This window comes from Lissotriton helveticus, chromosome 8 (genome assembly GCF_964261635.1).
Source record: "Lissotriton helveticus chromosome 8, aLisHel1.1, whole genome shotgun sequence".
In the NCBI taxonomy this organism is placed as follows: Eukaryota; Metazoa; Chordata; class Amphibia; order Caudata; family Salamandridae; genus Lissotriton; species Lissotriton helveticus.
Genome location: NC_136069.1, coordinates 1,705,250,706 through 1,705,277,226, shown reverse-complemented (window position 1 = coordinate 1,705,277,226; position 26,521 = coordinate 1,705,250,706). Strand labels below are relative to the sequence as shown.

Genomic DNA, 26,521 nt, shown 5'->3' with positions numbered 1-26,521 from the left:
GTCCAGACACCCAGCAGGGGGGTGGAGCCAGCACCCAGGGATGCCGGGGGCGATCGATACCAGGCGTCCGGGGACGGCTGGAGGCCCATCGAAACTCCCCTTCCTCCGGGATCTGTCGAGTGGCCACTCGACCACCTGGGTAGATCTTCGCGCCTCGATGTCGGAGCTTCGCTGGGGCCTGGGCCGGGGCCGAGGCCACGTGTTTGTGACGTGGTGGGCCCAAGATGGAGTCGGGCGAGGCCTCGTGCTCAGGACGTGATGGGCCCACGATGGAGTCAGGTCGGTGTGGGGGGCCGTGATGGTAACCGGACCGGTAGTGTTGGGGCGTGCAGGATCGGGCGGAAGGGGCCGCCCGAGGCTCTGTGGAGGGCCGATGTCGTCCGGGGCCCGCCATGCGGGAGGGGTAGGACCACGCCATGAGGCCGGGTCCAACACTCTGCCTTCACACAAGGGGCCTAACAGCTCTGTATTGTCACTTCAGCCAGCTTGGAGCCTGGGCAGGGAAGCAGGAAATGGCATGCACTTCAAAGAACCTTTCCAGGAGCTTAACCCACCTTTCAGAAGTGGGCACCAGGTTTTAAAAACAGGAACTTCAGGCCCACTCTTCAGTTCACTACTGGAAATGCAGAAGGACACTCAGAGGACTGCCTACTGCTTTGACATGCTATTCACTCTGCCAGATTGCTGCTGTACCAAGAAGGACTGATTTGCTGCCCGAGGCCTGCCTTGAACCATGAGAAGCCAGTCCTGGTGTTGAGCCCTGTAGTTTCACCTGCACCCAGGATTGCCAGAAGTGACTGCAAGAGCTGGTTTGTTGGCGTTCTGTTCAGCGACACAGTGACATAAAAGGCTCCCACCATCTTGAATCGGCATCTGGGGCCAGAGTGAGTGAGTCCTGATCCCCCAAGAGGTCTCCCAAAGGACCTGGACCTTTGGTTATTGTGCTAAAGTCCAGATGGCCATTTTCCAAAAACTAAGAACTTAGACAAAATTTGGCCAAAAAGTGCTCTGAGAACGAGGAGGAGAGTGGGACAAACCTGCTTGCCGATTATCCAAGGTGCATAGCCAGTCGGATTGACTTTGTGGCTTCTCTCTCCACGTTCACCTCCACAGCAAAAAATCTATTTCAGCGGTCCTTCGCCAAAGAAGTATCCAACATCATGAAACCGTATTCGGGTACAGCCCACTTTTTTATATCGCTGGAGTTTTTCGACTTACATTTTGACAACTAAGTCCTAGCTTAGAAATCTTCATCACAACTTCGACCCCATGCCATCCAGCGACGATGCTCCCTTCTCAAACACCTCCTGCAACCTTGCCATGCTGAATTTGACCTTTTCAGACATTTTTCTTCAAGAACATTTTTAAGTCTGAAGGTAAGTGCTGATTGTGACCAAACCACTTCTTGTATCCAAATTGCATTCCATTGTAGTTGGCCATGACTTTCAACTTTGACCCGGTCTTGCTTGACTAGAAGTCCGAGGTTGGTGCTTTGATCTTTGAGGCACTAGTTTTTACTAAAAACTTTAAAAATTCATAACTTCACTTCTACTGATTTGAGTTTTGTAGTTTTGGTGCAACATCATTTATTTACATGTACTCTATTGTTCACAATTGGTTTGGGATTTTTCTTGTTTTTTGTTTCACTTTATTACTGTTTGTGTGGTGCATACATACTTTACACATTGGTTTTAAGTTAAGCCTGACTACTTTTTCTGCCAGGCTATCGAGGGTTAAGCAAAGATTAATTTAGTGATGTTTTTGGTTCACCCTGCAAGGGATTTTGGCTGTTGCTTTACCAGGGCTCACACCCCAATCAACCAAAAACCCAATTTCTAATAATGCCTTTTAATCTCATTGACCTTTTTAGGTCTGGCTTGCTGGCACACAGAAAAATAACTTTTAGAAGAACTATTGAAAGAGGAGCTAGCACACCGCACACATGCTTCTTATCTTGAGTACAGCATTTGATTAGACAAAAGCTGTGTGCTCCCATATAAAAGAGTGACTGTATTGTGCTCTTTGGCTTGTGGGAAAGCTTTTGCTCAATACGGTAGGCCTCAATTTGCTACAGTGGCACATCAATTAGCATGGCCATAGGCCTGATCTGTTGAATATGAGATAAAGACAGTACTTCTGGTGTATTTGTACTGAAAATCATATGTTATGGTCATCAGGCATTTGAGCGTGAATTGGTATTACTCTATATTAAACCCTGCGGAGAGATATTTTATCAGATGGAATCACACAGAGAAGCATAGCAGACACATGTTTTGGTGGAAGTTACCATCGCTGACAACCATGTGGGTAGAAGTTCTGCCCTATGATAATCATAGTCGGGCCCCTTGAGAGAAAAAGCATTTTCCTTTGTTAACTGTAATTTTGTATACTATGTAATTTTATGACTGTATGTCTCATGGTTGCCTTTTGGGGTAGTTTATGCTCAATACAGTAGGCTTGACTTGGTAATTGGGAATAAATAAATATAAAGGCCTGATTGGTTCAATGTGAAAAGTAATGTCCAAAGGTTCAACATGTTATTATCAAAACCTATGACAAGGGCAGTGGGCCTAGCATATTTATTGTGAAAAGCATGTTTTAGAGAATGTAGCCCTTTACATGATGTAGACAGATTGCTGTAATAGGCAAGGGTTTTGGTATTGGTCACCTCATCTGACAAACCCTGAGGGTAGAACATTTTTACTCTGATACACATACAAATATATATATGTAAAATTATAGTGAGCAAAAACAATATAGAGAGCATTTTAAAAAGAGCCTAACATTAAAGAAATATTTATATAGTATACTTCCAATCGGTAGTTTCCTTATTTGTACTTTCTTCGCTGTAAATGTAGCTCATGTGAAAAAGAGAAATTGTTTCCCTTTCTGTGATATGATGTTTCCTGCTCTTTCTGTGATTATGTCTGCAAAAAATACAATAATATTAAGTATTAAATGGTTTTAAAAATGATATTACATTTTGTATTGACATGCAAAATTTTGTTTTTGCTATTTTGTACGTGCATAGATATTCTTGCTGAAAATTGCAATTTTTATTGTCAGGTTCTGTAATGTTACTCTAGTATGTCTTTTTCTGTTGGGCAACAAAGGCATTTAATTTTATTTTAAACATTTGTTTGGTGGTAGTTAGTGACGGTGGAGGGAGTTTATTTAGATTAAAATTGTTTTAGGGGAATTTTCTGTTTATTAAATGTTTTAAATAATACACTTTTGGATTAAGTATTTGCAGGCATGTAATTCTTGTTGTTTGTCAGTAGATTAGTAGTTTCTCGACTCTGCATTAATTTCATGTAGTATATATAACTAACAACATAAAAGCAGCAGAATATTTAGCTAATACTTTGTTTCTTTAGCATTTAAAACATAATTATGTTAAAAGTTAATATAGATAAATCTTTTGCTTACTTTGTCAAGTAGTTGTATCTATTTTTCCAATTCTCATTTTTGTAATCCTGTCTGAAAATCTGGCAGAGTATCGTCTTCTTGCAGGTTTGAGTGCCTTTTATATAGTTAGTTTATTAGTATTATTGTGTAATGTTATTGGTTTATTCGGTTATTTTGTTTCAGGTGTTTTTTAATAGTATTTTGTTTAAGTTATAATGTTTTTTTCAGACATTGTCTTTTTTGGTGAATGCTAACAAGTGTTTATTTTATAATTTTGCCTATATATTTTGCACTATTTGTTGAAATAATTTGTTGAAATAGTTTACATGTTAATAATTTTTGCAAATATATAGCTTGAATACTATTTTGAAACTTGGAAGTGCATTTTTTGGCTCATTTCTGTTCATTCTAAGGTTGTATGACAGAGGCATGCATGGCTAAACCACACGTGCCTCCACTACGCTGCCTAAACCACGAATGCGTGTGAACAATTAATTATTTTATCACGCATGCCTTTACCACTCATTTTTATTGTAAAGGCACATATGGTATAGGAATATAAGGTAAAGATCACACTCTTTGCCACCTGCTCTTAGCCCTAACAACTACCCGACCCCCCAGCCCTAAAAGCTTCTCTGAACCCCCTGAGCCCTAAAAACTAACCCGCCCCCCGAGTTCTAAAAAATACTCTGCACCCCAAGCCCTAAAAGCTACCCCAACCGTCCAAACCATAAAAGCTACCCCAACACCAGCCCTAAAAAGAACCCTGTCCCCTAAGCCCTAAAAACTACCCCCAACCCTTAAAACCTACCCCCAGCCCTCCAAAACCCAGCCCAACCCCACTTAATGGTCAGCCACTCTCCCGATCATTCCTGGGCCCGCCCACCTCAGCATCTAGACCGCGCATTGTCATAACCACGCATAAGTGTGGTTAAGGCAAGTGTAGTTGCACTTGCTTTGACAGGCATGCCTGGCTCTTCCTGCGTTGTTAAGGTGGTTTCCCTTTATTAAATAATTTGAGATTGTTTGAATGTACTTAGAATATTTTTTGATTAATTAAATGGTTAATTTTATTTTTACGTGAAATGTTATTTTTATGTTTCTGTTTTAAACTTGTTGATTAATGTAGTCGATATTTTTGGTTTGAATATTTAATACTATTTACATGTTTATTTAAAGGTGACAATATTTTTGTTACTGATATTTTATTATCAATATTAGTGTAAATAGATACTTTTAACAGCAATATTTTTGTTTTCAATATTTGTGTTTTTGTTAGTAAATGATATTTATTTTCCTATATTTTTGCAAGTCAACATTTTTTACATCAATATTATGTCAATTATTAAATATGCCAGTATTTAGAATACTTTAATAATAAAGAGGCTTATAAAAGTAACTTTTGTAATAAAATGTTGCATTACTAAGTAGTAATTTTGTCCACAGCAAAGGCAGTCTAATTCAAGACTATGCAAGGTAGAACAATTATTTTATGTTGCAGGACTGTCTCTAACTTGATTAATTTTACACCTTTTAGTAGTCATATTGGGTATGGAAACTTTCAAACTAAATTTTAGAAGCTGTAGAAGTTTCCCTAAAGTCAATCAGATTCTCCCACACTGCAAAATGTACCTATAATATTGATCATTCAGTGAAGTTCTTCATTTAGGAATAGACTCTGTTTCTCTGGGTCAAACGCCAACCCCTGTGTTGATTGGTTTTACCAGCTCGTTTTGAGTCAATGGACAATTCCGGAAAGCCTGGACCAAGGAGTCGCGTGGTCACTTTCTGGTTGTAGTTTCCAATTGCAGGAGAATTCGAACCCTTGCCACTCCCAGTGCATGTACCGCATCACAAGCATGAAAGGGGGTTACGATAAATAATTGACCTCATGCTTACAATGATTCACAGATGGCAGTACAATAATAGAGGTATGACTATTAATAGTGTGAAAGAAGTCAAAAGTAACAGGCCCAATCAAATCAATATGTCACACCAATGATTGGCACAACACTCTGCAAATTGGCTAAGCTGTGCCTGTGGACAACTCAGTGTTAGTTACAGAACAGCAGCACTTCCTCCTACTGAGGCTGACATTCTTCAGTTGACATTTACTGTGATTCAGTTATATTTCATGACAAGTGTCCATGGTTATAGAGCATTTATAGAGTATTTAGACTCTATTCAAAAACAGGCTTTTAGAAACACAGCTCCTAAAGAGTGTATTCAATTTCTGATAAGGTACTGTAAAGTGTACATTATCAAGATATTGCAAGTCAACAAAAATGTCAGTGAACAATTAGACCCTCATTACAAGGGGTATCCGAGGAGTGATACTGCTCCACCGTAATATCATTCGTTCGGTGACTCCAGATCCCCAATTTCCAGATTTGAAAACACTGGGTCTGACTTTTATTTGTATAATTGTATGTATGATGTTTGCCAGTGTACCCACACTTCAGTAGACCAGTGTTGGTTTCAGTGTCAAACCAGTGGTAAAGGGTATAGGGCTTACTGGTCCATTGGCAAAACCTATGTCAAATTCCACGGGTTTGATCTGTTTATCATGAACTTTAATGGCCAGGCCATTCAACCTACCTCACTTGAACTCATGTGCTAAAGGCAAGAGTCTTTCAAGAGTGGGTTGACGTTCCACTGTGCTGAAGCCTTCCTGTCTTTTGTCTCATCTAATCTCATAGAGATTTGGTGCTGGTGACCAACTCAAATGGTTTGGATAGAAGATTTACACCATGATCATCCTTGTCAGTCTCTCCTCGGAGGGATTTATATTGTTTTGACAACTGTAATTTTGAAGTTATTTGTACTTTTATTATGGTATATCTAATGCATTTCTTTTGGGAAAATTTATGCTCAATAAAATAGGTCTAAGTTGTTTAGTTGAACAACAAAAAGATAAAGTCTATGGGGCATATTGTCTTATTGGGAAACATTACTTCAAGTTCCATGGGTCCTGCCTGTTTACTAGGTAAAGTTACGACAAATGCCGCAGGCCTGATATTTTCATTATGACACACTTATTTTAAAAACAATAAGCCTGTAGGAGTGAATAGTTATTGCAGTGTTAACGCCTGCAGATCTTATCATACTACATATCGCACAGATTATCTCTGAGGGGAAGGATTTTGGTGTTGTTCACCACCTTAGATAAACCCTATTGGTAGAGGATGTATGACATTACAATGCATGCTTTTACATCGCATGCCTTTACAATGCGGTATTTACAACAAATACCTTTACAACGCATAATGCTTTTAGGCGCTGGATAGTGAATTGTTTAATTTACTATTCCAACTCCAGTCCCCGTGGATAGTAGAGAAGGTGTTGAATAGTACATTAAACACATTCCCTATCCTAGAGCGCCCCCCAGCGCAATACGTTGTAATGGTTTGCGTTGTAAAAGTTGCGTTGTAAAGGCACAGCGTGGTAAAAGGTGCGTTGTAAAGGTTGTTTACCATTGGTAGACGATTTGCAGTAAACCATCATGGAATGATATTGCATATAGTGTGTACTTCTTTTAAAACTCCTAAAAGTGTACCAAAAATATACAATACTTACAATAGCAATGTAAGACCTCCGCTGCTGATATATTTTGTTTATTTTTTTATTGCAAGAATCTTCCTGACATGTTATGGCAGCAGCATGCTTTATTTTTTTAACTTTTATTTTAAGTTCATGCAGCATGTGCTATTGAGTTTGTGTTTTACCGTAGTTGTGTAAATTAATGAATGCAAGAATGAGTCAGTGAGTGGATACACGTTTAGTTGTCTTCAAGAATGGGTGACAAAGTGCCTTGAATGATGTCTTATTGAGAGACTGAATTCAGCAATGACTGAAGAGGAAGTTTAATTTAAATTCTCAGTCTATTGGGTTTACTAATTCTTCCTGATAAAATGTGCTAATTTATAGAGGGTTCAGGTGCTCATAACATCATCACAAATACTTAGACTGGGGAATTATAAATAATACATACATTTTCCTGTACTGCTGACAGGTAAGATTAGTTGCATCCATCTTGAACCTTACAAAGAGTCAGGTGTTCCAAGCTCTCAGTTCAATACTGTACGGCATATTTACAAGGCCCTCTCACCACCACAACATCACTTTTCACGATATTGTGGTGGCGATATGGGCTTCGCCTAATTTTCATGCCTTAATGCTGCCTTATAAATAAGGCCCTGCTTCACGCTGTACCTAACATGAAAGGGGAGGACAATGGGTGTTGCCGTGGGCGTTTCATCACAACACCCATTGATTTTGACGTTGGCCCATATTTACAAGGGCGGCATAAAAATGGGTCAGGTCCAAAATTAAGGCCAGGTAAAACCTTGTCTTATTCTGGCGAAACAAGGAGAAATGCTTTATATCTCCTCGTTTTAGCTGTTTCCGTGTGTGCTGCATTCTGCAGCATACATAGAAATAGCAAAACCCCAAGGATTGTTTATGTGCAGGAAGGTGTCCCTCCCTGCATATAAACATTCATTATACAAAAAATGCTGTTTTGTAACTTCTAAGTGTGCTGCATTGATCAGCACATATAGAAGTTACAAAATGGCATTTAAAGATTGTTTATGTGCAGGAAGGGGGACCTTAAATAATCATTATAAAAAATGCTGTTTTGTAACTTCTAAGTGTGCTGCATTGAGCAGCACATATAGAAGTTATAACACGGCATTTAAAGTTTGTTTATGTGCAGGAAGGGGGACCTTCCAGTTCATAAAGAATCTTCCCCTCAACACAGGCACCCTTGCACTATGGTAAGTAGTACATGCTGCCTTTGTTTAATAGCATGTTCATAGCTCAATGTGCATGTGACATATGTTGCGCATGCTCCTTTGCGCATCCAGGGCTGGATCCGACTGCATGACTACAACTTTCAGTGCGGTTTAATTCCTGACCAGGACACACTATTTCAACGTGTTTTTCAGGTGACAGTCACCTGCGTCTGAATGCAATAAAATACAACAAACACCGACACAGATCACCAGATCTCCTGTCTCTAATATGGATGTGTTTGGTTATATCTTTTACTTTTTAGGATTCCTCTAATTAAAGAAAAATCTATGAGGGAACGGATGAGAGAAGATGGAACTCTGAAGGATTTTCTGAAGTTGCACAAAATAGACCACGCTAACAAATACTTGCCAGTCTTGGATGCCGACGCGCTCTACGAGCCCATGATCAACTATTTTGACGTAAGTGAAAAAGACCAGTTTTCTGTCTTTTTTTGGGGATCCCCGTGTACACTGGGAGAGGGTCCTTATCACTCACTGCAAGTGCTGGAGGGATAGCAACCTATTTACTGAGGGGCAGATTTACAAGCCCCGCCATCGTGTCACTTTTCTTGACGGAAAGGCGGCGCTAACTATGCGGCCTATTAACAACATGACGCATCTAGGGAGAGGCATCACGTTGTAAAGCCCTGCGTCACATTATACCTGTGTCAGGTATAATGTACGCAGGGTGGGTGCTTCCACACAGGAATATTCATAAAAGCGAGGCAGTGAAATCAACATGATTTCACTGCGCCACTTTTAAGACGCCACTGCATCAAAACCGTATGCCTGCTTAAAGCAGGTATAGGAATGACAGAAGTATAGGCCTCAAAATCCATCGCTGCAGTTGCGTCGAGCTTGCGACACAATTCCAGCTATGCGTGACGTTTGGGCCAACAGATAAGTTAGAATTTCTAACACATCTGTTAACCCTTGCGCCATTGAGCAATGTATTGTAAATACAGTGCATCCATGGTGGCACAAGGACATTCGATGCAGGCGCAAGGAAAATGACGCATCTATGCAAATGCATCAGTTCCTTGTAAATCTGCCTCTGAATCTTTAAACTTCTTCCATGGATCACCAGGCTGCAGCACAGCCCCCCAAACAACAAAGTCCAGGGCACAAGCTTTTCACAACACCCCATTTTTTAAATAAAATCAATGGTGGAAATGTTTAGTCTGATTAAATCAAAATAACAGAATGTCCACTTAATGAAAACCTACATTGAAGAATTGCCACAGATTTTAGAAACAAATTTAGACTCAGATTGCACTTACATTCACACCAACAACCTTGTGTTTGTGCTTTAAAATATCTCAGTCCCTTCAAATGATCCTTTTATTGCACACATTATCTTCTCTACACCCTCTTCCTCGCCAGGCTCATGACCGGATGGATTACTGATTGATGATCACACAAACCTCATCTATCCCTGTTCCCTGTCATCTCTCCTCCCCTACACCTCCTCCTTCTCTCGAACAGACATTTTCAATGCACACCTCAAGTGGTCTTAGAAACTAGTACATTCTCTCTAAGCCATGCAAAGCTACTTTTGTGTGGTTTTGTAAATAAAAGGGTTTGTCCTTGTTAATAATGGCATACACTGAAACATCTGGCACCTGTCCAGGTCACCAGCAGGATTCTGTTTTGTGGATTAGGTTTGCCCAGCTGTGCCTGACTTCTATGCTAGAGTAAGAAATCAGGAGGCAGGGGTCTCAGGATTTCACAAGGGTCTCAGGATTTCACAAGGAAGTTACTGTAATCCTCTTGCATCTTCTTTTGTTCCCCGAGTGATTATATTCTTCAGCTCTTCACCCCTACTTTGGAAAACAATATGAGGTTGAACAGGAGAACACAATGCTATATTGTTGCTTGTTTCACTATTGGAAAATGCACAGCGAGCACTGGTAAATGGTGGAAACACCACCTCTATTTGCTGTTCCAATCCTTTCTTGTTGTTTATCACTTTAAAATGTGTTACAAGGTAGCTGAAGACTCATAATGGTTTACATTTGTAATTACCTTTCAATGATCTTCTTCTTGTCCAACAGACCTCCTATTACGGCACCATCTCCATTGGGACCCCACCCCAGGACTTCAAGGTGATCTTTGACACTGGATCAGCCAATCTCTGGGTCCCGTCGGTGGATTGTTCAAGCCCAGCTTGCTGTGAGTATCTCTTGAGGGCAAAAGATCAACAAATAGCAGTATTCATATCCCATCAGCGACACATTCACCGTTCACCAGACCAGCTCCTGAGGTTCACTAGCACTCTGACACAAACTGCTCCTCACCATTTCCAGTCACTCTTGTGCTGCTGAATGGAAAAACCAAGAGGAAAAAAGAGGAGAAATAAACATATTAGGATTTGGCACATCCCCAGGCTTAAAAGTCCTTTAAAATTTAGGGATCCATCCACATCCACAGGAGTTGTGTTGGAGCACCCACTGCAGTGCCCATGGAACACCTCCCTTGCTCAGAGTAAGGCTACGCATCGATTCGCCCTGCCTTGCCTTGCTCCATACCTTTGAGGCCATTCAAAGGCACACAATGTGGCTTTGCGTAGCCTCATAAATGTGATTTTAAGGTTTGCGCCTCCATTGCGTCACAAAAAATGATGCAACAGCAATGCAAGGGGTTCTTAAATATGCCCCTTAATGTCCTTTAAACAAAGAGTAGGATTGAGGTCAGCCAGCTTCCTTCCACACTCCGCTTGTTCGGGTCAAACGCCTTCAGAGCCGGTAATTAAAGAGATTGACATTCACAATTTGGATCAGACCAACCAGTGGAACATTTCTCTCTCATCGCCATTCGTTTGGGCATTAGGTGAATCCTTCCACCTCCAGCGGGATCTTTCCACTGCAGGGTGGGGTGTGTTGCTTTCAGCATGTGGAATGGATCATTTACTGAAGCCACGTTGGACAAAAAGCTTTCACATTTAAGAACAACTTCATCTATTTCAGAAAGAACAGTTTACTTGAAGCATAACCTAAATAAGTAGCTATGTACACTATGAATCTTGACAGGTGTAGGGTGTATATGGTTTATTTTTTGTACAAAAATATGATAATATTCTAAAATAGGATCTGTTGTGTGTTATACTACCTTCCCAAGCCTACTTACAACCACACAGGAAGGAGCTATCATTGTTATGCAGGTAATTTGATCATGTGTCCATGGTATTAGGCTTAGTGTTTGTAGGCTCCTTTCACTTGGCTTAGTCGGGTAGCAAGGGACCTTAATTATAGTCCTGCTTTTGTCTGTGCAGAAAACAACTATTAGATAGTAAGAAGCCTTCATTGTTGTCCTGCTTTTGTTTCTATGGCAAGGGAACATTGGAGATCTGCAGGGACCACCTTACAGCTTATAGTGGACCAGGGGTGAAGCCAGCACAACTGTCACTAGAGGTGTGACTTCTATCTTTGATGCAGTGACTCATATAAGTACATTTTTAAGTAAATCTTATGAAGCATAATGACAGGAAGGGATACAATTGGGGGCTGAAGGAAAATAGATAACATTTCCTATAAGAATTTAAATGGGGGGTTTGTTCGTGGTGTCTGCCTAGAGCATAGTGGATGGAATGGGGTAGGCTGGAATGATTGGGGCGTGGTGGGGAACCGGTCCCAGGGCTCCCGGGCTCCACATATATCAATAATGCTGTTGTCCCAGATAGAGATTTTCAGAGCCTCCAAGACAGGAGTGAGAAGGCTAGGAGACAGTGGTGTGGAGCATTCTATTTTGTTGCTCATGTGAGATGGTCTAGACTGAAAGAATTACAAGTGGGACAGGTAGAAAGAAACCTTGCCTATATTGGCCGGTCTGCGATATATACAACGCTGGTTCACACTTTCCCCTACTCCTTTGTATAAATGGGATGCCAGTAGGGTGGAAGGGATGTAGGTACAAGGTATAGAACATTTGCTTACTGCTGGGGGTGGATATTGCCTGCAATGCTGTTGTCCTAAAGACTCTAGGGAAAGTTGGGTCCCTGTAAGTGAAGAAATGGCCCATAGATGTCCTATCTACCCTTACTCTTATATATCAAATGGTTGCATTGAGCTATTCATCGTACGTTAAACAGCCACTCCTGCTCCGAAGGCATGGTTGTTTGATTTTGGTGTTGGAGAATGCATAGCATGGCTGCAGCTAGGGATGTGGCCAACTACCTCTGAGCGTGTCAGTGGAGCAGGGTAAACCATCATTAACATTGTTTTTTCAGAAGGGCTAAATTTATGGATGAGGGGACTGAAACAGCACACACATTTGTCAGGCTATCCCATATGTTTGCCCAAAATGGAACGCATCATATGTACTGTGGTCACATCTCCAAAAGTCAGAGTGTATCAGTATGTACCTCAGCGTAATTTCTGGGGTCCAATACCAGTCAAGGTTTTTAAAAAAAAGAAATGAGATCTTCTTCTCCCCTTGCATTTTCTTGTGGTCCACCAGTAGAGATGACTAGTCCTCGTAGAGTAATTTCTCCATTATAATTTCTTTCAGTATATTTTTGCACTACTATTATCTCTGCAGCGCTCTTCTCTTCCTCATAGGGTACACTTGTCATGGCAAGCCGTGAAGTGCTGGTGCTCCAGACTCAAATTGGCTAATTAACTATCACCCAACAGGAGACTAACAGGCCTTGGCTCCCAGTCCTGGTCCAGGGCAAAACAAATAGTTGAAGAACTCCCTCACAAAACCCATCTGGTGGCTTGGTAGATGGCAATTTATGGGGACTCAAACTCCCCTTCTAAAATTTCATTTCCAGACACTAATTGTGATTTAGGGTCTGGGTCTTTGAAGTTTTATGCTGGGTTTCTGCTTCTTTTGAAGTGCATGCTTCTCCTCCGCCTCTTCATCTTGAGAAGTGTCTGTCACACAGGAGAGACGCCAAAACTGATAGTCCCACAAAACAGGCCACAAGAATGGCTAGAGATCAAAAATATTAGAATGATATGTAGAGTAGCTTGAGATGCCCAACTATGATGTATGACCATAGTTCTTGAAGTGACAGTCTAGGCTTCCTCCCCATCTGAGATGTAAGCGCTAATGACCATGTCTGTTTGAGCCTGCCGGGCCCTATAGATTGGAAGCAGTGCAATGCCACACATATAATTGTTCTCTGGTGCCACTTCACTGGATCAAAGGTCTTCACTGCATCTTGCAAAGGGGGCAAGGTTTTGAGCAGGCTGTCTCATGATTTCAAAAAGCATTGGGATAATGTGCAATAAAAATACAAATCCCACTAGGGATGTATTACAAAGGGATTTGCCTACTATAGACTACTTGGAAATATTTTATTCTGAGTTTTCATGACAGTGTTAAATGAGGGAGACCTATCTATAACTCTGACAGAGGAGCATATATTTCCACTCATTAGCTAGTAGCACAAGGGTGGTGTATTTGGGGTCCAGCGTGCAGGTGGCCTCTGCTGCTTTGAAGGCATTATAGAGATTACAGGATATAAATGCTTTCCAAGCTTTGTATAATGCACCAGGGAAGCCATCTTCCTCAGGTGACTTACCAAGCAGGGCTCCACCTTCATCTCAGAGGTCTGGCAATTACTGATATTATACAAATCAATCTTCTAATGGGGAGGCCCCTGTGCCAGCACTGGCTTACGGAGCTCTAGAAACTGGTGGCCATCTTGGTCACTGCCTAGTTCCACCTTCTCTGAATTCAAATACTTCATACCCCAGTAAATGAGCATTTCAAGTGGTAGACAGAGGTCTATTGGACATTTGAGAGGAGTGTCCTGCATTTGTGTGGACACTTAAGAAAAATCAGAAAGTGACAGAACATCGGTAACTGATCTATTATTTGAGGACCGAGGTGGGAGGATGCCAAGTTTTAGACTTTTAGAAATTGGGGGTTATCTTACTAGCCCCAAAATGTCCAAGCCTGAGTCCTTGAGCAAGGATGTGGAAATGTGAATATAAGGTCAATAGGAGTCTCTGCATGTGGCATAGAATGTGCTCTGCCTTCAGGCAGGGGAACAAGTGGCTGCTTGTATAAGTGCCTAACAGATGGGGCTAAAATGATTCTTGGATCATGCAATCCCACTCAAACCTAAAAGCAACTCTCTATGTTGCAGCCCAGTATGAAATGGTAGAGTGAACAAATGGTCTGTCTGATTCTGCAGAGTACCCAAACAAGATATCAATATTTCTCTCTTCCAATGATTTTCAATGATATGAAACTTGCAACGAACCTTAAAATTCATCCAGAGAAGAGGCCTTTAGTACTCATAATAATGGCAAACACTGGGAATTCATATCATGAAGCTTTGTCAATTTGCTCATCAGCTCTTTCCGGTGATTGAGAATAACACTTTTTTGTCTCCACAGTAAACCACAATAAATTTGACCCCAGCAGCTCCTCCACCTTCCAGTCCACCAATGAAAATCTTGCAATTCATTATGGCAAAGGGAGCATGACTGGGGTCCTTGGATATGACATTGTCCAGGTAAGAACAGACAAAGGAATATGACCGGAGAAGAAAAACTAAATATGTAAATAATATTATATGACCAAAGTATACGCAAATGGACTTCATCCTACGAGCAGCAGTGCGCCAGAAGCCGCGTTTGCAGCGTGGTGTAAAAAGAGGCATGGGCTCGGAACACCTCTCTGCAACGCAGCTCAATGGCGCTTACTGGAGGTACCTAGTGGGCTAGTTGGCCCCCAGAGACCCTCAGGATTCAAGGGGACTTAATAGGGACGTTATAGTTAGAAATTAGCATTTAAAAACCCCTATAAATTCACTGAAAAAAGCATTAGTTTTAGGGACTTTATAGTTAGAAATTAGCCTTTAAAAAACCTTTGAAATTCACTGAAAAAAACATAGGTTTCAGGCACGTTTTAGTTAGAAATTAGCATTTAAAAACCTTAGAAATTCCCTGAAAAGACCACAGGTTTCAGGGACATTATAGTTAGTTGGACATTTCACTCGTACAAAACCAGAGAAATTCGGCCGTTATAGTTAGTAGAGCTAACTATAACTCGCGCCCCCGCAATGCACTGCTGATGACGTCACATATTACATCACTTATGACATGGTCAGTGACGTCACTGATGACATCTCAAATGGGGGTAAAACACGTACTGGCAGTTCTTGGAGATGGATCCACTATTTTGAAAGTAAAAGTGGAGCTATGAACATAATGGCATGAGTTTGTCTGATTACTAATGGGCAAACACTCATACGCTCTGTTGTAACTGATATTGAACGGGGAAATCAAGGGTCTATACCCTATTGGAGTGAACACCCGCCCCAAAGAAGGGATTCTATCCGGAAGGTGGAGGGTGTGAAAACAACACTCCCAGACCACATCATACTTACAGCCATTGCTTTTCACACACTCCATATGTTGTTAATCAATCTTTAGTACTCAAATGAGCTGTCAACTCTCAGACTCCCAGGTCTAGGAGTTTTTAATGCATGTTTTGTTCACCGACTGTAATTCAGTGTGCACCCACAAGTGGATTAGCCTAGTTTGAATTCAAATTAATAATGTCAATGTTCCTACATCCAGAAAGTTTTCCTTTGGCTGCCAATTTCAATGGCACCGGACCACAATAGCAATTATTTGAAGAATGATCTGTCCAACTATAAAATTAATGTTTGGTATTAAAATCCCTTCGCTGTCTTTACAGTCTGAGGTTTCAGTTCAGATACGTTTTCAAATTTATATTTGTTTCAGGTAGTGAGAAAGTCCATTCATCAAGAACATCTCAAATGACGCTCTTTGCCTTGAGATATTTAAAGGGAGGAGATGATGGGCCTTATTTAGATGTTGGCAGTAACTGTCCCACCGTCGGTTTTCTGACGGAAACCCGCCCGCTACCTTGGCGGTCCGCTCACTGGGGTTAGGTGTTGGCTGTTTCATGGACAATCCCCATCCAGAGCTCCGCCGACTTCGCTGAGTATTCTCATTTGCTGTTACGGTGCTATAGGCAAGTGCGGCTGATGGCGGGGCTCCAGCCACACATACCGCCGAGCAGATATGGATGTGCCTTACCACTTCAGTCTTGGTCCCAATTCCACTTATGTTGCCAGTGGATACGACTGGAGAGTACCCTTTGGCGCTGCTGACACGGGACCCTGGAGAAAACACTACCCCCTATCCCCATCGCTGGACATGAATGTAGGCAACCCTCATTAGCTGGGTACATTGTGGTTGGGATTACTGTAAATGGGCATGAGACCACTGCAGACATATACATGTCACAGTCATTTTTTAAATTTACTGTGACATGCATATGTCGAGGGACACAGGTGTGTCAGACACCGATGGGTACACACTTGTTCACAACACATATCAAACACATACACAACTGCCATTATGGTGTCAGTGTTCATTTCTAAATTAATGCTGGCACCTGAATGCTTGTCAACTGTGCCCAGTGTGCACATTTCAAGTGGACCTGAACCTGTCATGTTGTGCATCAAGTTGTGTGTGTGAGTCAGTATCTGTGTATGTGTGGTTGTGATGTGATTGGCTGGTTAAGGTGGAGGTAGGATTAGTGATTGACGTGCTTGTGTCAGTCTGTGTGCCACTTGCATATGGAGTGGAAGTTGTGTATGTTTTATTTTGTGTTGTGGTGCTGCATGCAGAATTCAGGGGAATATTGTTGTGTGGTGGTCACTGCAGTGATGTGTGTAGGTGTGCATCTGTGTACATGTGTTTGTGTAAATGTGTGTGTAGTTCTTTTGGTGGTATCATGTGTTTTGCAGGGGGATGCATATGCGAAGGGTAGAGTGTCTGTGTTACTTACCTGTATTCCATGGACACGGGCATTCTCCGATGTCCATTTAGCCCACCGATGTCCTCCCTCCCTTAGCAAATCGCCAACAGTACAATGCCTGTCCAACTGTAATATCTAAATATGGCCTGCGGGAATCCTCCTGGATGACAGCTAGGAGAAGCACTCCGTCGTGGTAGTCTTTGGCTCAAGCACAATGCATCCAATGAAAGTAGGCGGAACATCACTGACTTGACGGTCTTTTTGGGCTTGCCACCAATGCAGCTTGGTGGTAACATCCCCAAGATCTAAATTAGGCCCAAACCTTTTAGCTTTTTCAATTGGTGAATCGGAAGTTCTGAGATTGCTAAATAAAGGTAGAGTAAACTATATTAGTGAAAAACAGTAGCGTGGCAGCCTCCACGCATGCTACATGATGTATCTGCTCTGAATATTGTCATCTATGGTTTTAATGAAATCCTTTTAATATATTTTTTAATTGTAGATGTATGATGTATAGTATGATCTATTTCCTTTATGCTGTGCTATACGTTTTTAAAACATATGAACTTTAGTTGTATATGCTTTTATGATACATTTTTATTGAATAAAGCTCACTAGGATGTATGACGTTACAACGCATACTTTTAGAACGCCTACCTTTACATCGCAAGTTTTACAACGCATACCATTACAACGCATAATGCTTTTGGGCGCTGGATAGTGAATAGTTTAATTTACTATTCCAACTCCAGTCCCCGTGGACACTAGGGAAGGTTATTGGATAGTAAATTAACCTATTCCCTATCCTAGAGCGCCCCCAAGCGCTATGTGTTGTAATAGTTTGTGTTGTAAAAGTTGCGTCGTAATGGTAGTGCGTTGTAAAAGTTTCGTTGTAAAGGATGTTTCCCAGCTCACTACTACTAATATTAGTGTAACCCTCCCCCTAAAAAGAAATTTTTTAAAAATCAATTAGGGTTTCTTTGCAGTATAATATTTCTAGGATTCTTTGAAAATAACAATATGAATCAAGTAAACTATAGAAAGAGAATGGTTTGTCATAAATTGCATGTATTTAAGTCACAATACAGTTTCCAATAACATAGCTTGTTTTTAACAATTAATTTCTTAGAGAAAAATTAATCAATGCCAACAGCTGTAACCTTGTCTTATAGTGCTGACTGTTGATGTCTATATCCTGCTGCAGGTTGGAGACCTTGTGGTCACAAATCAGGCCTTTGGTCTTTGTACCACTGAAGCCCAGCACTTTACAAATAGTCCATTTGATGGTATTTTGGGCATGGCCTACCCTAGTGATGCTCATGATGATGCCACCCCTGTCTTTGACAACATGTGGAACCAGGGCCTACTGTCGGAGGACCTCTTCTCTGTCTACTTAAGCAAGTAAGTAAAGCACAAAACACTTTAAGAGGCAATACATGCTGAGAAACCTGTTACTATACGCATGTATTTAAATATGGTGGCATGACCCTTAAATATATAGGGGCAGATTTCAAGGCCTTTGCACCACTTTTGCGTCACTTTTAACATGGGAAAAGTGACGCAAAAGTGGCGTAAGGGTCCTGTAAAACTGCCCCCTAAACTTTAGTTTAATGTGGAAGACTCTTTAAGATTCATTAACAAGAAGTCCACTCTAAGGTAACATCATCTTCATTTCTTTCAACAACAATGGATTGTACTGTTATATAACAAAAGTTAAAAACTGGGTATGAATTGATTTATGAAAGAGGTGCTGAAATCTGGGAAGTAAGTATGTATCATAAATCAACATAAGATTCAGTGCTTGACTGCTGAGTAAACATGATTCTCATAGGGATCATTCACACAATTCTTTTGTATATACATTGAAATACCACCTCCAATGAATGCCATATAAACACATTATAAATGATCATTTCTCGTGTTCTGTTAACAAAAGCAATGTTTATAAAAAAATAAACATGAAATAGTAATTGCCATATAAAAAGTACAAGTGCATTCTGTCCCCAAGTGAAGAGGAAACCACAACAAGGGGAAATTTGCACACAATTACAGTATAACAAACATTTTGTGTTTGTAACAAACAGCATTAAGTTTTACAATAGGTCTTTGGTCCTTAATGATACATGGCTTGAGTGCAACTTTTACAGTCAACAGCAGTTGTTCCCTGCTATTGTCAGGTATGAGGGTGCCATCAGGACTTTAATGTGTTCAGGGATATCTGAGTCCCTGCTGCCCAATGTGTGAATCTGTGGGATTTGTCCTAATACCTGACATAACTAAACTAATACAGAAACCTATTTAACTTTGGAACTTTACCAAGAGACACAAGGAAGTGCATGACTTCCTCTCTCTGTCAAACTCTCAGTTACACACATAGAAACAGTATGTTAAAATGAGAAGTTTTTGTTCAGTCAATATTTGGATATATTCAATTGTATCAATGATTAACATTATAGATGATCACACAGTGCCAATAGCCATTATGTAATTATTTTTAAACCACAAGCTTAATTGAAAGGGTATTTTTTGATGAGACTATCACAAACTTCACCATCAAAAGTCCATAGGAAAGTGAAAAGGTATATAGAAAGGAGTAGGGAAGGGAGACCAATAAATGTGTCTCTTTCTTTTAGATAAAAACCTCGAACAGGGATATGGTTGTAGGCATAGGTGCCTAGTGTGGAGATGTCTTCATCTTCTCCTGGAATTAAGAACTCCAGTAACTATAGAATGTGAGATAAAAGGCGTCCGGAAATAGAATCAACCAAGGAGCCACCTTTACTAATTCACACAGACATTAAGAAGAATGTGTTTTATACATTGCTTGCTCTAACAGTGTTGGCATTCCCAAGCACAGTTGTTAACAAGTACTCTGAACATGCATTTGGCTCTCAGCGAAGCAACCCTGGCAGCATGACAAGCAGAGCTTGGCGTTGAGAAGAGCAGAAATGCATTCTATCTTCAATGAAATGGAGCAGGTCTCTCTCCATGCCTGGCACACTTTGTACTGCCTGGCGTCAACACTTCCACATTTGCGCCATAGTGCAAGGGTGTCTGCGTTGCAGTTAGGATATGTTTGGTGCCAGAAGGAGTCCCTGCCTGCCCAGAAAATGTCCTCTGCTGCTATGTCTTCTTTGTATGTGTGCTGCAAATGCTGCATACATGCAGGAGAGGAAACACCGAGGAGAAATCAAGGTATTCCGAATCGCTATTCCAGCGTCAGAAAGGAGCACAATTTTGGCATGAATCAACATCTACAGGCCTCTTTTCTAGATGTGGGTTTGCATCAAAATTCATGAGTGGATGCACAAGAATGCCCATGCACCACCCGCCCAAAGCCTTCCGTATGTGAAGTAAAGTAGGGCAACACAATGCACCGCATTACGTTTTTTTTAACAAAGTGACACAAGTAGCTATGAATTTTGGGTCAGATTTATTGTGCTGCATTGTGTGAAAGGGAGAGAAGAGATACTATATATTTACAAAGGTATGGAGTATTTCTGCGTTCCCCAAGCCGGCACCCTTGCATCCTCCAGCACAAGGACAGTCTCCTCTTTCTATGATATGTGATGGGGAATACTTCACATATAGAACAATGAAGTAAGGATGAGGATTAAAGATATTTCTTCTGAAACACTTCACTGGGGGAGGAGTAGCATTTTGATGCATTCCCAGGTTTACTAGCTTCACTAAATCCATGGTTGAACACCCATGCTCCACCCACGAAAGGCCTCCCCGCTTGAAATGCAACGCAACACAACACACGCTACTGGGGTGTATTGCATTTCCATTCAAAGCCATGCCAGCTGGCTAAATCTCCTATTGTGTGGCTTGGTAAATTTGACTGAATCCTCTGCTAGGCGATGTGAAGATAATGGAAAGGTTTGATAAAATTGGGCCTTTGTGTTGGGTTTGCGTTAGAAAAGTAACACAAACCTGCTGCTAAACTTTGTAAAACTCTACACCATGACAGCCTTTTCATTTATTTAGAAATGTTCATCAATGCCATGTCCTTCTTTTGTGAGTGCTTCAAGAGCTGTCTGAAGGACCTGATCATTCATCCTTCCTCTCACAGGGATGGGGACAGTGGGAGTGTGATGATCTTTGGTGGAATTGACTTATCCTACTACTCGGGAGAGCTCAACTGGGTGCCGGTGTCCAAGCAGCGCTACTGGCAGATCAGCATCGACAGGTATGTGTCGCTAAATATCTCCTACCATTTAATCCAACCTACACCCTATGAGTGCATTCTTCAAAGAAGCTGTAATCTCTTTCAGGTGTATATCTTGGCTTTAGTATCTCTTCCTGTCTTGTCTTCCATAGAGTTAGGGACCTTCGTAAAGACATTTGAAGTCACCCTGCACCCAGTTCTTACCTTAGTGTCTTACGTTGAGATGCTATATGGTCATTGTAATTGTCCACCTGGTATTGCATTTCCTTGTAGTGCAGACCATTGGAATGACTGTAATCATTGAGGTGGTGACATGTTGCTGTAGTGCATATTTCTCACTCTGCATAGCTCATCAGAAGAGTGACCCCCCCACAACTACAAAGTCTTACACAGCTTCAAGGCTCATTACTTGGACAGTAAAAGGCTTTTCTATAAGGGAACTTCTATTGTGGCGCAATGCGACTGGCACCTAGGAAGTCATCAATGAAACCCAGGGTACACAGAGCCTGATGCAGTCATACAAGAGCACTACAGACATGCCCTAACATATTATTCATATACAGCACAAACACCCTCCCAAAGAAAATATTAGAAGTAGGGACTTTACATAGAATATCATCGGAAATATTGTTAAATTATTTTAAAATAGATTCAAATATAACAAAATGGTTAAATGTTAATAAATCCCAAAAAAGAACAAATATTTAATATTCCATTATAAAATATTTAGCAACCTTTTTTAATGTATACATTAATGTGACATTTTTGCTTATTAAAATACAATCAAATGTTTTTACTTAATTCTAAACATCACCTTCAATAATCATTAAAACATAATATAAAATATGTATTTTGTCTTTAGGTGGGGATTCAGTATTAAAATTACAGTACGCAAAAATTATTTTAAACTTAAGTTAATATATTTAAAATATATATTTTAAATAATTAAATAATACATTCAAAATTTAGGTAATAGTGCAGTAGGAATTTTTCCTTTTGGTCTAGATTTAAATAAATATATAGAAAGAATTTAGATTAATAAACATATAAACATAGATTTAATAAGGTTTTTTGAGATAAATAGATTTTGTCTAATTTACCAGATCTTTTACCACAGTCGTGCCAGAGAGATCAATGTGGTAATGGTTCAGGAAAAATAAAAAATGATTTTTAACTCAAAAGTAAATGTAACAAATATTTATATTTAAAATATTAATGTAAATACATTTTATATATGTATTTTTAATTAATTTTAAATTACATTTCTAATTATTTCAAATATTTTACATTAAAAGAACCTTTTTATCTTACATTAAAAATTGAAAAATACATTTCCACCTTCAAAGAATGTATGAACTAATTGCTAATAAAAGGTATTTTTAGAATTGATTAAGTGACTAATACAATTATTGTTACCTTAATTTTGAAATTCAAATCAGGACAATAAACTATTTTAGAATTAAATGCTAAATATATATTGCATGTGTGTGTGTGTGTGTGTGTGTGTGCGTGCGTGGGTGTGTGTGTGTGTGTATATATTTAACATGAACTTACATCTTTATAATTGTAACTATGTTAATTTGGGATTTACTTTAATGTTATCTCTATTATTTTCTATGGAGAGATTGCACTACCAGTGGTCGGCTATGTGTGGTGCTGTACTTACTACTGTTTTATTGTGTTGCAGTAATACTTTAGAAGTGAATAGCATTTTATGGTACATTTTGTATTGCTATGATAAATACTGCAGGTCACCTGTATTGAAGGGCTGCCCTTAGGTCATCTGAAAATATGAATACGGCTTACTTCAATGTGTGTTCACCATCCAATCGCCATTGCGTAGGCAGTCTAATACATCTTTATAGAAAGGAACATGATTGTCTGAGATCTTTTTCCTTGTTTACATTCCCCATTAAAGACGAACATATTTTATTCATCTTAATAATATAATTCTCCGTATAAATGCCATGAGATGCTGATGAATGTGGTGTACTTCATCCAGGAATAATCATGATGTCAAAAACCTCTACTCCAGTGCATTATTCTTAATCGGATAGTGGTGGTGTTAGAATGTTCAGTCGCCCATCAGTATGTCATATCCCAATGGTACCTTGATCTCAGACCTGGACTGACGACCAGTTGTGCTGATGAATAAACTTAAGAGACCTCTTGGGCACATTTATCACAATCTAAGCCTAGACTATCCACCAAAGCCGCAGATGAAGAACCTTGTGATACTTTGATCATGATAGAAGCCTGGACTGGCTGCCAGTGCCACTGGCCAAGACTTTGTGTGATCTCTTGGGTACCTTCATTATGATACAAGCCTGGACTGACTGCCAATGCCATTGATGAAGAAACGTACAAGATATCTGAGTTACCTTCATCACAACCCGAGCGTAGGCTGGCAGCTGACGTCCCTGACAAATAACCCTGGAAAAAGCATGTTGATGATCACAAATGCTCTAAGTGGGAAACAGCATTTACAACACATGCTTTAGATCACATGCCATTACAACGCGAAGCATTACACCGAAACTCCGTTGCAACGGCTTGCTGTAGGGACGAGAAGGTGTTGGATTTACAATCCAGCACTTTCCATGCTGTTGCACAAACTCAAGTAGGAATAGTAAATGATACTATTCCTAAGTCCAGCGGGCCCCCTACCGCAAGTCGATTTGCGATGTAATGGTTTGCGTTGTAACTACGCGGTCATTGTAACAACTGTGTTTTAATGGCATGCAATCTAAAGCGCATGTTGTAAAGACATATATTCGCTCTGTGTTGGCATTGCAGCAGTGTAAATGCCCTTTCTTATTTACTAGTTCAGTTTCAGGGGTCATAAAAGGTCTTCGGACTTTTGAAATGAGATCCTGAATGTACCCCAATTCCGTATCTACATGGCGCATGATTAATGTATCCATGTTTTATGATTGAAATAGATTTTAAAAACATTAGTATTTTGCTGATGCTTCAAAGGAGGCTGTAACCCCGGTCATAAGAGGTCAAGTGTCCACTTTACGAATATGAAAAAAAGTTTATTAAAAAGAGGCAGTGGTCCACCAGATCTTTGCCTGCTCTAAAACAAATAAAAACAAGTGATTTCTTGGTAGCTGCAAAGCCAGAAAACAGACCAACAAGTCATTATATTCTACTGGACTATCACGTCTAATAATATTGCGGTTCAAAATAGGGTAACCAGAATATTGACTGCTACCCAATTGTGAACGGGAACTAGAGACAGTGTGATTGTACTGTGCATAACTCTAGATATGTGTACCTTGATGATAAATAAATGTACACATATATATTGATGGTAGGTAGATGGTGGTTACCAACAGTTGCTATATGCTTATCTAATATTGTATGTTTGCTTACCTTTACAATATTTGTTTTTTAATTTTCAGAGTGAAACATTTTGCAGCATAATATTATTGTACTCCATAGTCCAGAGCACCACCAAAGAAAAAGTAACTGAAAGAATTGGAATTCCAGCACATTAAGATTTGTATAATATCATCCAAAAGACAATACATAATGGTTAGATAAGGATGAGCTTCTGCAACATAGAGAGAGGGTGAACGTTTGTCTTCTTTGAGATTATCTCAAGTCCTTATTTCAAGACCTCAACCAACACGTGTTTCGCCCCTAGAGGCTTGCTGACCAGAGACTTTTTCATGGTTGGAAATGATACATGTCAGTATGCTATATTTATAAAGCTGTATATAATTGGCTTTTTGGTGAAAGTATTTCTTACTCACTGCTCTTTGAATATACTCTGTGAAAAGCTCTCAATGACACTGCAAACTTGGAATATTCATTGTAAGGTGGGAAGAGAAACACCATGAAAGTGACTTGGTGAATAATGCTCACATGATGTAGCTTACAATGAGCAATGTCCCATGATCAGGTGATGTTCTAGGTTTCCAAATAATACCTTTGGATCTACATAAAGATCCATCTATGGAAAGGTTAAAGGGAGAAGGACACAGGAAGTGAATTTGAGAGATTGCGACAGTAGATGAGGGATATGATGATGACTAAAGATGAAATGCCGCCCCATAGGGCGGTGTCCATAACAATACCAAGGGTGTCACCGTGACTGCTCTCTTAAGTACATAGTATTGGACACAGTGGGGTCAGGAAGACAAATAACGAGAAGGCGTCATCATGTGGCTACCTTTCTAGACTGGCTGTTAAATGGCCTAATGCTAGTGTCAATGGAGCCAGCATTCATACCATTTATAGCTTGATTTGATAAAAGTGTAGGTGCTGAGGTTTATTCAGATGGGATGACAGAGAGAGACTGGGGTAGTGTTATTTCTGGAAGTTTTCACCCCTTTTGGAGTCCATAATAACTATTCAATTGAAAGGATGTTTTGATATTGAATCTGAGGGAACAGAAAATTGATCAATAAAAATCTGATGTATATGTAGTAATCAATGCATAGAGCAATTATTGTTGCTATGTGGGAGCGGAGATAGTATACCTGATTGTTCCTAAAGTCAGCTCTATTGGGAGGTTTTTGTCAAAAATTAAAACATGTGGCCTGGAAGCAGGAAGGTATCTTATATTGTGTGATTGGGATTGTTGTACACTCCCTGTATTGATGAGTGACATTTTAGTATGCTAAACATAAGAGTGAAACCACACATTTTGGATGCAGAGTTGATGTTTAATATATTAGCAACAGTAATGGGATTTATGGAGATTTATTTGAAAATGGTCCACAAATGCCTACTTGCATACCAGCGCTAAGACATATGCTTATTTAACAGTAATAGTATATAAAAAAATCTGATGGAAGAGTGCAGCGCTTTCCAGCTACAGATCAATTTTACTCTCAACGTATTCAGCCAAGGTATTAAAGAAACTGCCCTTATTAACAACTTCGGAATCCACCAGCTCTGTGATGCCAGGCACTCTGGAATCGGGCCTAACTAAAGTAGAGAAACAGCACTTTTTGCAACCACAGGTGACATCTGCATGATCCTTGACATAGGAGACGCACCTGCCCTCGTTCTCCTGGAACTCTCTATAGCATTAGGCAAGACCTCATAGTCCATCCACATCAGACGCCTGCATGATATTGTCAGGCGCCTCCTTCTTAATAGATGGAACACAAGGATATGGACCTTACTCCTCGAGAAGCCAGCAACCATATATGTGGAGTGCCTGATGATTTATCACGCAGCCCTATCCTCTTGAATGGATACATGATACCTCTGCCCAACATCAAACACATACACCAACATCCTCTCTAACGTCGATGACACACAACTCTTACTCTCTCACTTGGATGACACACTACTCCTACACTCTATATCTGCCAAAACCTGTAACACAAGAAACATGTTCACTGCCTGCATCACCGGCGTCGCTAGCAGGATGAAAGCA

The 26,521-nt window shown here is 40.3% G+C and overlaps 1 protein-coding gene across 2 annotated transcripts in view; it reads left to right on the top strand.

Moving 5' to 3' along the window:
- Positions 1-26,521, top strand: part of LOC144773644 (pepsin A-like) — a 224,937-nt gene that overhangs the window by 42,533 nt on the left and 155,883 nt on the right. The window contains exons 2-6 of one of the 2 annotated variants that reach the window (XM_078658792.1): positions 8,465-8,621; positions 10,256-10,373; positions 14,552-14,670; positions 18,157-18,353; positions 21,028-21,144. The exons of the other annotated variant lie outside the window; for it this stretch is intronic. Of the exons in view, the coding sequence (XP_078514918.1) occupies positions 8,465-8,621; positions 10,256-10,373; positions 14,552-14,670; positions 18,157-18,353; positions 21,028-21,144 (708 nt within the window). The remainder of the gene's footprint in view (positions 1-8,464; positions 8,622-10,255; positions 10,374-14,551; positions 14,671-18,156; positions 18,354-21,027; positions 21,145-26,521) is intronic. 2 annotated transcript variants of the gene reach the window in all.